The 12,704-nt window shown below is 67.8% G+C and overlaps 2 protein-coding genes across 2 annotated transcripts; one reads left to right on the forward strand and one right to left on the reverse strand.

Annotated features, from left to right (window-relative positions):
- Window positions 1–1,184: 1,184 nt before the first annotated feature.
- DGAT1 (diacylglycerol O-acyltransferase 1) lies at window positions 1,185–10,840 on the reverse strand. The gene is made up of 17 exons (XM_059395371.1): window positions 10,524–10,840; window positions 5,833–5,920; window positions 4,041–4,081; window positions 3,876–3,961; window positions 3,734–3,786; window positions 3,452–3,557; window positions 3,192–3,305; window positions 3,017–3,091; window positions 2,821–2,924; window positions 2,681–2,719; window positions 2,552–2,593; window positions 2,425–2,469; window positions 2,233–2,345; window positions 2,091–2,156; window positions 1,906–1,993; window positions 1,656–1,718; window positions 1,185–1,563 (listed from the first exon to the last, which is right to left on the reverse strand). Exons 1-17 carry the CDS (start codon window positions 10,721–10,723, stop codon window positions 1,408–1,410), a joined length of 1,479 nt encoding a protein of 492 aa, XP_059251354.1. The 5' UTR covers window positions 10,724–10,840; the 3' UTR covers window positions 1,185–1,407.
- Window positions 10,722–12,291, forward strand: LOC132014613 (MAGE-like protein 2). The gene is made up of 3 exons (XM_059395538.1): window positions 10,722–10,736; window positions 10,845–11,428; window positions 12,219–12,291. Exons 1-3 carry the CDS (start codon window positions 10,722–10,724, stop codon window positions 12,277–12,279), a joined length of 660 nt encoding a protein of 219 aa, XP_059251521.1. The 3' UTR covers window positions 12,280–12,291.
- Window positions 12,292–12,704: the final 413 nt, after the last annotated feature.

Raw genomic sequence — 12,704 nt, forward strand, 5'->3', positions numbered from 1 at the left:
GTGCGCACCGGACTCCACAGGACCCGTGTGTGTGCTCACAATTCTTTATTCGAGGACCTGGAAATGGGCAGTGGGACGGACCCACAGGAGCGCCCTTCCCAAGACCTCCCCACGAGGGGACTGGGGGAGCGCGGGCGGGCGTGCTGGAGCCTCCCCTGGCCGCGGAACCCTGCTTGTCACAGGTTCTCGAGGCACTGGCTGGTGCGGGAGCAGAGGAGAGGTGGGGAGGGGAGGCAGCAGAGCGGCCCAGGAAGGCCCTCTACCCCTGACTCCATCACCACGAGAGGAGGCGGGGACCTGAGGCTGGGCAGATTCTGGGTGGGTGGGAGGCAGCATGGCCCTTGAGGCCCAGGCACCCCCTCACCTGCCTTGTCAGACCATGTCTGTGACTGGGGCCCACAGAGCCAGACATGGCCTCGGGGTCTTCGATAGAGCCTAACGCACCGAGTCAGGTGGGAACGGGCTCCAGGCTGCCCCCCATCAGGCTGCCCCCCAGGCTTGGCAGGTAACAGTCTGGGAGCACACCTTCCTGAGGGCCGCACTCAGGCGTGCACGTGAGCTGCCCAGTGCGACAACTAGGTGGGCGGGGCCCCAACCCAGGGCACCTGAGAGCCCCTCCTGGGTGCCAGGCAGGGGCAGAGAGCTGGCGTTCAAGCCTTTGCATGGATGTGCTCAGGAGGAAGACCAAAGTTATGGGTCAGGCCAGGCCACCTGCCTCCCCCCAAGGGTCCCGGGACTCAGCCACCGTGAGCATCACAGCCTAAGAAGGGTACCAGCATGCGGTGCCGCCAGGCCAGCCACTGGTTCTGATTCTTGGCCCTCGGGCACACTCTGGACCTCCAGCCTGTGCCCCGAGCCAAGGTCCCCTGCTGGGAAGTCCTTGGGCATCATCTTCTTCCAAGGCCCCAGCACAGGGACCACAGAGCTCTGAGCTGCTCCCCCACCCCAACAACGCACACACACGCCAGGTTAACAAGGGCAGTGACAGGACAGGACATGTGACCTCAGCCAGGTCCTGCTGGGCGGTGGGGGTTGCCGCCTGTGGTAGAGAAACGAGTGCCGGGGAGGAGGAGTCGACCTCAGGGGCACTGTGGCTTTGCTCCTGCCCCTCCAGCCAGGACACAGCCCCCCACCCCCGAGAGCACCACTAGCACCCCACGACCCCCGCAGGCTGAGGGCACCACTCCAGACAGCACTTTATTGATCCCCTCAGACCCCTGGGCAGGGTCGGCACAGGTTCTGGGACACTGGGCTGCCGTCCCTGAGTAGGGCAGGAAGGAGCCCCATAGGGGCAGAGAAGCCCTCCGGACAGCCAGGCCCCCTCCCTGGCACACAGGTGGGAGGGCGGGCTCCGGCCATGGGCAGTGAGGCGGGAGGAGGAGGCCACAGGCCCAGCCGTGGAGGAGCTCAGGCCCCGGCCACGGGGGCCTCGTAGTTGAGCACGTAGTAATCGTGGACGTACATGAGCACGGCCACCGGCTGCCCGATGATCAGCGTCAGCCACACGGCCGCGTTGCCGTAGTTGCCCTGGAAGAAGCGGCTCACCAGCCAGGCCAGAGGGATCTGGAGACGCGGGCCCAGGTCAGCCAGCCGCCACGGAGGACCCAAGGAGAGGCCCAGGGCCGCGGGGGGCGGGGGGCAGGGGTCACGCTCACCTGCGCCATCATGCCTGTGAAGGCCCAGAGGCGGAACATGTGCAGAGGCACGCTCACCAGGTACTGCAAGGGGGGGCGATGGGCGTCAGCCACCGCCACGGCCACACGCACCCAGGGGGCCAGGGACGGGGCTGACCGGAGTGACGGGCGGCATGCGCCTGGGGGACAGGGACAGAACGGGCTGAAGCGGGGGGCTGCACGTGCGGTCGGTGGTGGGGCACGGGGCTGGTCGTGCCTGCAGCGCGCTCACCTCGTGGAAGAAAGCCGAGGCAAAGAACACCCCGGTTCTGGCCAGCCACTTGCTGCTGCCCCGGCGAAGCATGGGCTTGTAGAAGTGTCTGCAGAGGGAAGGGGCCGTGGGCCGGGGGCTGGGGCTGGGCCGGCGCACACAGCTGCCCACGACCGCCCCCACCGCCATCCCTTGCCTGCGCCCACCTGAGGCACCATTTGTGCACAGGGATGTTCCAGTTCTGCCAGAAGTAGGTGACGGACTCCGAGTTCCTGGGGGTGGGGAGCAGCGGGTGAGCAGCTGGCGGCCGCCGCCGCCCACCCCAGCCGCACCCCCGAGGCCACCCACCACCAGTCCCGGTAGAACTCCCGGTCTCCGAACTGCATGAGCTCAGCCACGGCGTTCATGCAGGAGTGAAAGAACCAGTAGAAGAAGATGAGCCAGATGAGGTGGTTGGGGACCTGCAGGGGGAGGCAGGGCCGGGTTGAGAGACGTTGCCCCCGCCAGCCCCCCTGCCCCCGTCCTCCCCAGGCTGCTCACCGCCAGCTTCAGGAGGCGCTCGATGATGCGGGAATAATCCATGTCCTGCAGAGACAGAGCTCAGCGGGCTCCCCGGGCGGCTCCCCACCTGCCCTCCACCCCAGCCCGGGGGAACCTGAGCGCTCACCTTGAAAGGCTTCATGGAGTTCTGGATGGTGGGGACCATCCACTGCAGAAGGGGGCACAGCGTCAGCGCCCGGGGCCACCCGCCCCCCCTCCGGCCCGGCCCAGCCCTGCCCGGCCCTGCCCGGCGTACCTGCTGGATCAGCCCCACCTGGAGCTGAGTCAGAAACAGCTGAGGGAGGAAGCAGAGGGGAGCAGGCTGAGCCCCTGCAGCCCAGGCAGCACCCCCAGCCCACCCCCGCCCCCTTCCCCGTGGCCAGCTCCCACCCTCACCATCTCCAGCAGCCGCCGCAGCAGGAAGCGCTTTCGGATGCGGGGCGAGCGGGGGAAGTTGAGCTCATAGCACAGAGTCGGAGCAAAGAGGAAGTAGTACAGATCTGGAACAGGAGGCTGGGGCTAGCACCGGCCAGGCCGCGCCCTGCTGACCCTGTGCCCCTGCCCTCCAGCCAAGTCCCGGGGGCGTCCTCACCGCGATAGGTCAGGTTGTCCGGGTAGCTCACGGTGCGCGGGGCGGCTCCCCCGCTGGCCTTCTTACCTGCGGAAGCTTCAAGCGAGGGGGGCGGGTGAGGCCCTGCTGCTGCCCAAGTCTGGCCCCGGGACAGGTGGCACGAGCTCTGAGGCCCCAGCCCTGGGCAGCCCCTCACCAGCCTTGGCCCTGGCCTTGGCCCTGCGTTCTCGGCACCACAGGTTGACATCCCGGTAGGAGAAGAGCTTGAGGAACAGGATGGTGTACACCATCAGAGCCAGCACGGAGCCCACTGCAGGAGAGGCAGGCTCAAGCCACAGCCCTCCCACACAGCCGGCGGGAGAGCCACAGCCACAGCCCCTGCAGGCGGAGGGCCTGGGTCTCTCCTGCGGGCCTCGGAGACAGGCTGGGACACGGGTGAGATGAAGGGGGGCACACCTGGAGTGATGGACTCGAGCAGCAAGGCCACGGCCGCCGGGAAGCAGAGAATGCTGGCCAGGTTGGCCACGTGCAGCAGCAGCCCTGCCTGCTCCGTCAGGGCACCCTGGGGTGGGTGAGGGGGACCAGGGTGCTCAGTTGGTGTCCCACGCCCTAGGCAAGGCGTCGCCCTGGGGAAGGGCTACCAGGCCTGGGGCACAGCCCCTCCCAGGAGAGCTGCACACAGCCCCAGTGAGCAGAGCAGACCCCTGGGCAGGGCAGGGGTGGGAGGGCTCTGCTTACCACTGCCAGGCGCTTCTCCACCTGGAACGCAGCCACAGCAAAGACATTGGCCACTGAGGATGTAAGTGTCACAGGGCAGGTTCAGGCCCCGGTCAAGCCCTGTCCCGTCTCCACCCGAGGCCTTCCTTGGCTCCCAGCTCACCAATAACTAGACACAGGGCGGGCCAGCTGTAGGGGTCCTTCAGGAACAGAGACACCACCTGGATGGGGTCCACCAGGATGCCGTACCTGGGGATCGGGGGGTGAGGCCTGAGCAGGTGGGGAGGGGCTGCAGGGGTGGGGCCAGGGCCCTGGGGAAGACACTCACTTGATGAGGTTTTCTAAAAATAACCGTGCATTGCTCAAGATCTGCAAGAGAGAGGAAGGGCACAGCCCCATTAGCCCCGGCCACGGGGCGCCCCACCCCCCAGCTCCTCTCAGTGCCTATAGGGGCAAGAGCCCCCGGTCCCGAGGGACACATGCACCCTGTGAGCCCAGGCCTGTCCGGCCCGCACGCCAAGCTCCCAGACTCACCACCCCCCTCACCCCCACTAGCGCAGGGACAGGAAGTCCTTCCGCGATGCCCCCTTCACCCCAACAAGAGGGAATCGACCCCAACACCGGACACCAGGGTCTGCAGCAGCACAGACTGACCCGCTGCCTCACAGCCCCCATCTGTCTCACTGAGCTGGCGGGGGCCCCAAGGCCCAAGGCAGGGGCAGCCACTCCTTGGGGAGTAGGGGGGAGTAGGGAGAGGCAGCTGACCGGAGTCCTCAGGGGCCGGGCAGCTGAAGCCCAAGTGCCCCTTGGTACTCACGCTCCTGCCCCGGTAGCGCTCCAGGCCCGGGCACGTGGCTCCAAAGGAGCTCCCGAGGGACAGAACCCCCACGGAGATGGGTTCTGTCTGGCTCTGGCCTGGGGCTGAGGAATGGCTTCCCTCTGCAGGCATGAGGGTCTGCTACTCCATCCCATAAGGTACAGACCCTGCCGAATGCCCCAAACTCGGGCCCTGGCCATGGCTCGTGGTAGATTCTGAGGAAGAGTGATGCCGGGCAGCGGACGCCGGTGGGATCCCTTACCTGGGTGGTCAGGGAAGGCTTCACAAGGAGGTGAAAACCTGAGAGACACAGGGGCCCTGCCACCAACCCGGCCTGCCCGCCACAGATGTGCCGTCACCACGCCTGGTGGTGGCCTGTCCGGAAGGCCCACAGCAAGCCCGCAGGAGCCGGAGCTGCCGGGGGACTGCGCGCACCCCCAGGCCCAGGCCACAGAGGGAACGGCCCAAGCAGCGGCGAACACGGTGCACATCCCCCTCCAGCGAGGGCTGGGAGAGGCGCCAGCAGCAGAGGAGAGGTTCTGGGGCTGCGCCAAAGGGCCAGGGGGGCCCACGGGGTTGCAGGCAACAGGAGTGCCGCCTGAGCTGCCCAGGGCCCACCCTCCAGGGCTGCCTCTACGAACCCCAGGCCGGGAAGGGCCTCCAGAGGCCAAGTACACACTCCTGAGGGTCTGGCCGGCGTCTGCCCACTGTCCCCTCGCTCAGCCGGCTTCCCCCACTAGACTGCACCACCCTTCCCCCAGCTCCACGCAGAGCCGCCCGGGCCCATGGGCAGCGAGGATGTGGGTGCGCCTGGAGCCCCTTCCACACGGGTAACCGGAGGAGCCACACCTGAGACAGGTGGCAGTGTCAGGGCAAGGGTCAAAGGCCTCTGGCCACATCAGCCTGAGTGGTGAGGGCTGGGCCCAGACAGGCCCTTGCCCCGTGCCCCTCCCTGAGGGCCACCCCTTGGCCCAGGGCGGAAGGTAGGGAGGCAAGGGCCCCGTGTAACCCCTCCCTGCAGGCCGCCTAGGACCAAGGCTGAGGGAGAGAGGCTCGGGGCCTTCAGAGTCAGGGCCTGGAGCGGCCAGGCTGAGCCCAAGAGCCACCCGCTCAGCCCCGCCCCCTCCGCGGGCCAGGCCGGCCAGGGGCTCCACACCCACAAGCGCCATTCAGGACAGAAGCAGCTGCCTGACCCCCAAGACCACTCACACCGGTCGCGGCTGGTTCAACAGGGACGCGAGCCGACTGTGTGGCCAACGCAGGGGCCGCTGCCAGGCCCCGCTCCAGCCCCGGCCCGACTCACCAGCATCACCACACACCAATTCAGGATCCCGCGGTAGTTGCTAAAGCCACTGTCGGAGCTGAACAAAGAGTCCTGCAGGCGGTGGCACCTGGGGCGGGAGACGACCCTCTCAGAAGCAGGCAGCGGACAGGCAGGGCCGGCCCCGCCGGTCCCGGAGCTGCGAGAACCCCGCCCGCCTCCAAGCACAGGGCCAGGTCGGGCCCGGCACAGAACCCAGAGCCAGCCTTGGGGTCTGGGGCCCAGGCCAGAGCAGACCACAGGCCCTCCCTCGGAGCGACTCCGGCCCCCCCAGCCCAGCGGGACAATCCGCGCCCCACACCGCCCTCTCCTCTGCCCACACATCCTCCTCCTCGCTCGCCATCACAGAAGACCCAGGCAGGGCCAGGCGCTCGGGACCACCCAGAAGCCGGCCCTCCAGGTCGCGGGCAGGTCCCGCAGCAAACAGGAGCCAGACAGCCGGCCCCGCCTGGCCCGGGGCTGCAGAGAGCTGGAGCTCCCAGGCCAAGAGCCCATCCTCGACTCCCAGAGGCCTCTGGCTGCCACCCTACGCTACAGCCACAGATGCTGACGCGCCCGAAGGAACATCGAGGCCGGCCCACCAGGCAGCCGTGTAGAGGGGCGGGCAGGGGCTGAATCTGCCTTGCTCCGCCCGTCCCACCGCCCAGCGCACCAAGGGGTCCCCACCTCCAACGACTTCCCCCCAAGGTTTGGCCCATGCAGGTTCCAGTGTCAACGGGGCCCCAGGCCAAGAGCCAGCTGGGCACCTGGACTCACACGCACTTTCCCGAGGACAGGGCCCCTCAGACATCTGCACAGCCTCCAACTATTGCTGAAGAAGTATCACCTGTTCCGCGTTATAACCACAGGGTCAGCACTGGGCTCCTGCCCAGGCCGAGAGGGCCAAGAAAAGCCCACCCAGGGGCCAGGAGGCAGAGACCTCCCCAGAAGCAGGAGAGTTGCCACCCACGAACGGGGTTGGGGAAACACAAGCAGACCCTCACATCCCTGCCTGGTCCTCAGAGTGACGCAGAGCTGGCAGAAGGGCCACAGGGCCTGGGGCCAGGCCCAGACCCAGTTCCCGGCTCACTCCGCCTGCCCCACCCCGCCCAGCTGCCAGGCCCCCAGGAAGCCTCACACGGCATTGAGCAAGGCCTCCAGTGTGGTAAGACGCGAGGCCAGGCACGCCCCTCCTCTCCCGTGGACAGGCATCTACACCGCTTGAGGCCCCCAGGCAGGAGAAGTGGACTCAGAGGCATACACAGCAGGGGCGCCGCAGCACAGATGTCCTCGCGGGGCTGACCCAGCCTCCATCACAGGCCTTGCCGTGGGTTAGGGTGGACACCAGGAGGTGAGGGGCTGGGCAGGCCGAGGTGCTACTCAGCCGTCTGCAACCTGGCCAGAGGCACAGTCCACGCCGCACCTGGTCCTCCAGCCTCCCCGGCTCACAGGTCTCCTTGTGTCCCTCTCCCATCTGTCCTGGGCCTTGCAGGGAGGCCACAGGAGACCCTCTCTCCCCTGAGACTCTGCACCCGCCTTTCTGCAAGGCAATCAGAGGTCCGAGGCCCCACTCCCCAGACTGGACAGTCTCTGGGCCCGTCTGCTAGATGAGGCCTCCCCAGCCCTTTTGCCAAGTTTGAGCCCATGCACTAGCACTGGAGCTGTCCGAGGGCCACCTTGTGCCACAACCTGCCCCCCGTCCGCACGTCAACACCCACCCAGCGAACATGTCACAACAACGAGGCCCTGTCACCAAGAAGACCGTGCTGCTTTTATTTTCAGCAATTTTGAAGTGGCCGCAATCTCTCAGCATCTTGGAGATGAAGACAGGGCTGGGAAATGGGTGTTGTTTTCCAAACCGGACACCAAACAGCATCATAAAAGCATACTCCGATCCCGGATCCCAGCTGTCAGGCTCTCAAGGCCTTCCCCAACCTGCCCGCAGCCACTCCCTGGGTCCCTCCACAGGGCTCCTGACCATCCCCAACCCCAGGCAGCAGAGACCCAGGAAAGGAAGCCCACCACGCACCACAACCCGCAAGGCCCAGCCTTGCCGTCCGAGTCAGCAGTGGGCCAGAGGGCGGTCGGGCGGGGTCTGGCACAACACCCAGAGCTGGCTCTGCGTCGGCCTCTCCCCTACTACCCAGGCCGCCCACACCTCTGCCCTCTAGCGGTTCCACATTCGCTCCCCAGGTCCGCTCAACCAGCAGGGCCACTGGAACTCGTCACCTGTGTCACCTCACTCAACCCTCACTTGAGCTTTGGGAGGCAGCCTCGAGGGGAAGCTAAGGTTTGCCGAAGTTTTTTTTTTTTTTTTTTAAAGATTTTATTTATTTATTTGACAGACAGAGATGACAAGCAGGCAGAAAGGCAGACAGAGAGAGAGGGAAGCAGGCTCAGCAGGGAGCCCGATGCGGGGCTCGATCCCAGGACCCTGGGATCATGACCTGAGCCGAAGGCAGCGGCTTAACCCACTGAGCCCCCCAGGCGCCCCTGTTTGCCGAAGTGTAAAGCCTGCCCGGGGCACAGCCCCCAAGTGCGGATCACACCTGGGGACCACAAGGTTCAGCTTCAGGGCCAAGCAGAGCAAAGAGGGGACAGAGTGTGCGCTGCCCTCCCAGCTCCCCTCCTGGGCACTTCCTCCAGCCGACCTCTGCGCTGACCCTTGGGATACAAGAGGATGCACGTGCTCCCCACAGCTCGACACGCTGCTGGGGAGGAAGAAACAGGACATCCCAGGAACCAACACCGGGGGGGAGCCCTGCCCAGGCGGCCCTGCCTGGAGTGCCCAGGAGCCAAGGGCCAGACGGCCCGGGCACGGGCACTATGTACGGCGCCTCCTCCTTCCTGCCACACAGCTGCACCCTACCCTGGCCGGAAGAAATGAGTTCACACCCAGAGCCTGACCCCCCTTCCCAGGCCAAGGTGAGCAGGAAGTATAGGGAGGGGAGGAGGCCGGAGCCCAGGGCGTCAGGAAGAATAGGGAAGGAGAGGCAGCAAGCAGGGGCGCCTGGGGGGGGGGGGGGCTCAGGTGGTTAAGTGTCTGCCTTCGGCTCAGGTCATGATCCCGGGGTCCTGGGGTTGAGCCCCGCATCGGGCTCCCTGCTCCGTGGGGGGCCTCTTTCTCCCTCTCCTCTGCTGCTTCCCCTGCTTGTGCCCTCCTGCTCTCTCGTTCTGTCAAATAAACAGACAAAAATCTGAGGTGAGGGGAGTGGACAAGGAGAAGCCCAGGGACCAAATCCCAGGACAGCCAGAGCAAGGCCTGAGCCTGTCGGCCCCCTGGGGCCGCCCGACACCGGGGCCGGAGGAACAAGCACACTGGCCTGCGTGACCCGGAGACCAGGAGGGCCCCGACGGGCAGCTCCCCTTCGGGCCCTGGGGCATCTCCCGCTCCTCTTCCCAGGGGCCCAGACTCTGAGGCTGACACTCACGTGGCCCAACTACCAGGAGCACAGGCGGGGCTTCAGGACACCTGGCCTTGGCAGAGCAGGGAAGTGACTGCCGATCCTGGGGCGGCACCGCGGCCCGGAGCCAACACCCCCGTCTTACAGAAAAGGACACCAACTCCTGCCACCGCCGCAGGAGACGGTGCAGCCACAAGCCCTGACCCCTGGAGGGCAGCCGGCAGAGGGGACTCCAAGGCCCCCCTGTCCTTTGGAGCCTCCTCGGCACTGCCCCGGCCCACGGGGCGCAAGCACCCCTCGGGAACAGCTCGGCGCCTGCCACAGCGCCTTCACAAACCCAGGCCTGACCTTTGCTCCTGCGGAGATTATCTTATCTCCGCGTGGACTGTGAGCAACCCAAGGGCAAGGACCCCAGCCACCCTCAGCCGCCCTCTGGCCGTGGTGAGGAAAGCCCCTGCTCCAGTTTGCAGAGACGCAAACCCTTGCCGCCGACCCCCGCCCTCTTCCTCCTGGATCACCTCTGGCCCCAAAGGCGATTCCAAAGCTTAAGCCCGGAGGACCCGGGGCCGGAAGTGGGAGAGGGAGGCTGGAGAGGTGGCGTGAAGGCGCGCCCTGTACCTGGCCCTCCAGGTCCTCCCCATCAGCCAGGCTTGCTCCCCAACCACTTCCTGTCAGTCCTTCAGCCAAACAGGGTGCCCACCTGGGGGCACGTCGAGCCCCTCTCCTGTACCCCAACTGGGGGTGAGGGTCCCGATGCGGGACCCAGCTCCGTCCCTGCAAGAAGACACCTGTTCTGGAAGCCGAAGCCGGGGCCCAGGCCAGCCAGGCTCTGGGTGACGGAGGGACCCCCATGAAAGCAACTCTGGGGACACAGCCCTGCCCCTGTCCCTCAGGCAGCCCCAGTCTCCCGCGGGCTGCCCGCCCGGCAGGGCCACCGTCCTCGGCCGGACGCCCAAGCGCCCCTCAGGAGAGACCTCCCTGGCTACCAACCACCCGCTCCCACCCGGCCCCTTGCACACCGGGAGAACCGGGTCCGGGCTACTGCGGAAGGCGACGTGCGGGACTGGACGCGGGCTGCTGGCGGCTCCCCTCTGCACCCGCGCGCGCGTGACCTTGGCAAGGGGCTCCTGGGCCCCAGCGCCCCCGGCCCGGGACCCCGGGGGCGCACCTGCCCACGCCCAGTCCGGGAGCCAGGCTCGCGCTCTCGGAGCCCGCGCGGCTGCGGTCGTGCCCCGGGCCCTGCGGAGGGTCCCGGGCCGGGGGCCAGGGCTGGGGAGGGCGCCGCGCTACCTCAGATCCCAGTGGCCGCTACCCACGTCGGAGCCTCCGTCCTCGTCCTTGGCGGGGGCCGGGGCCGGCGCGGGCGCGTCTCCCGCGGGGCCCTCGTCCCGCACCTCTTCCGCCGCCGCGGGCCCGCCGCCGCCCTGGCTGGAGGGCCGTGAACCCGTCCTCCGGCGCCGGGAGCCGCCCGCGCCGCCGCGGTCGCCCATGGCCTCCCCCGCAGCCGGCCCGACAGAGCCGTGGCCCGCCGGGCTCGCAGCACCTAAGGCCGCGGCTCCGCCTCCAGACCCTCGGCCAACCGCCGCCACCGCCCCCTGCCGGACGCCGTAGCCCGCGCGCCGGCCCCGGCCGCCAATCAGCGCGCGCCCTCCGGGCCGTCCCCGGGCCGCGGGCTCGTCGCTCCGGGAGCCCCTCACTGGCCAACCGCCGGGGCGCGCGCCCATTTGTAGTCCGCGGGCGCGCGGGGCACCCTGGGAGTCGTGGCCGCTCCGCGCGGGGCACCCTGGGAGTCGTGGCCGCTCCGCGCGGAGCACCCTGGGAGCCGCGGTCGCCGCGGCCCGAGGCGGACCTTGTTCCCCCGCGGGCCCCTGCGTCTCCACGGAACGCGCCAGGCCTCCTGGCAGCGCCGAGCCTCCCCCCCCCCGCTTCCTGCTGCTCCTCCCGCTCTGCCCACGCGGGGTTTCGCCGCTGCCCGGCCGGGCGCGGAGTGCGGGGTGTGGACGACTCACGAAGGACCTCGCGGTCGCGTCCGGCCCCGCGGCCGTGACCGTGCGACCCGCCTCGCCCACCGCCCAGCGTGTTGGCCCCCGAGCGCACGTCAGGGCGCGCTGGGGTCCCTCGAGTCCCCCAGTTACCACCGCAGAAGCCCCTGCTTTTCCTGGGCTCACGCTGTTCAAGCGAGCGCCAGACGGAAGGTTGGAGCCGAGGAGGGCCCCAGGCCCCACGGCCCCGGGACGCCCGCCCTGCCGACTGACTCCTCGTGGAGGTGCCCGGCGGGGATAGGAAGGTGTAGCCCCCAACTCCCATCCCCCAGTGGCCAGGCCCTGGCCCCCGGCCCTCCCGCCCCGGTCCACAGACTTGCCGGGCCTCCCGCGTTTCCACCCGGGCTAGTTTTGCCAGGGTGTGGGGAGCCTGGGGTGCCGGATCGCGGGGGCCCAGAGGCTTCCGTGTCCTTGCACGACCGCACGGTGCAGCCCCCAAGTGGGCAAGTGCGCCTCCCACCTTAGCTCGACTCTCCTCTCTGCACGGGGCGTGTCGTGGGAACGTCTAGGATTTCCGGGTGCGGGGTTAACCGGGGGCTCAGGCCGGGTTTACCCAGCAGCAAAACCCACTAGCCGTTCTCTCCTAAGTTGAGCAAGGCCGACAGGAGTGCCTGTCTAGAAGCAGATAAACCGAGAGGGAGGTTCAGCCTAAGGCTAGCGGCCTCTCCCAGTGCCCTGGCCACTGCCTTCCCGCTGGGCTCATCCGTGTTCCACCACCTTCACCACAGTGCCTGGGCCCCCTGATGCCACATTCCTGCTGCCACTGGGCCATCTGGGACTGATACCAGCCTGGCATCTCTACCTGGCAGGCTTACCTGGCAGATGTCTTGGAGTCACCTGCCAAAGGGGCTGCCCTGATTGGGCAGGAGAGCCCCTCCCCCGGGATTATGCAGCCCCACCTGGGTGAGTCAGTTTCAACCTCCTCTCCTGTCCGGTCTTTCAGAATTCGCACCCGTTCACTGGCTGGCCTGGGCCAGGCAGAGCGAGGCCTTTCTGAATACTGATCCCAAGGGGAGGCGAACAAAGGAGAGCCAGCAGCGTAGGAGCGAGCCCTGGGAGCTCTGCCACGCGCGCCCACGAGTCTCTGCGTGCCTTCTGGCTGTGCCGTCCTCCCAATACAGAGCCAAGAACTACAGGGCCCGCCCAGGCTGTCGGAGAAGATTGATGACTCAGGCTCCCAGTAGGCCTGGAGAGGCGGGGTGCCGGGGTGCCGTCATCATAAAGAGTGAAGAGTCACGTTGGTAGCGGCCGCCTGTGTCCACGTCCCGCTCCAAGCCATTGGCGGGCCTGTGTCAGCAGGAGCGAAGCGACCAGAGTGGACAAGGGATCACCAGGGAGGACCAGTCCAGCAGGGCACTGGAGCAGAGTGCGGGGAGAGCAGGACAGCGGGTTAATAGGCAGTCACGGGCCATGAGAGTAGCAATAAGGA

The sequence above is a fragment of the Mustela nigripes genome, chromosome 3 (genome assembly GCF_022355385.1).
Source record: "Mustela nigripes isolate SB6536 chromosome 3, MUSNIG.SB6536, whole genome shotgun sequence".
Taxonomy (NCBI): domain Eukaryota; kingdom Metazoa; phylum Chordata; class Mammalia; order Carnivora; family Mustelidae; genus Mustela; species Mustela nigripes.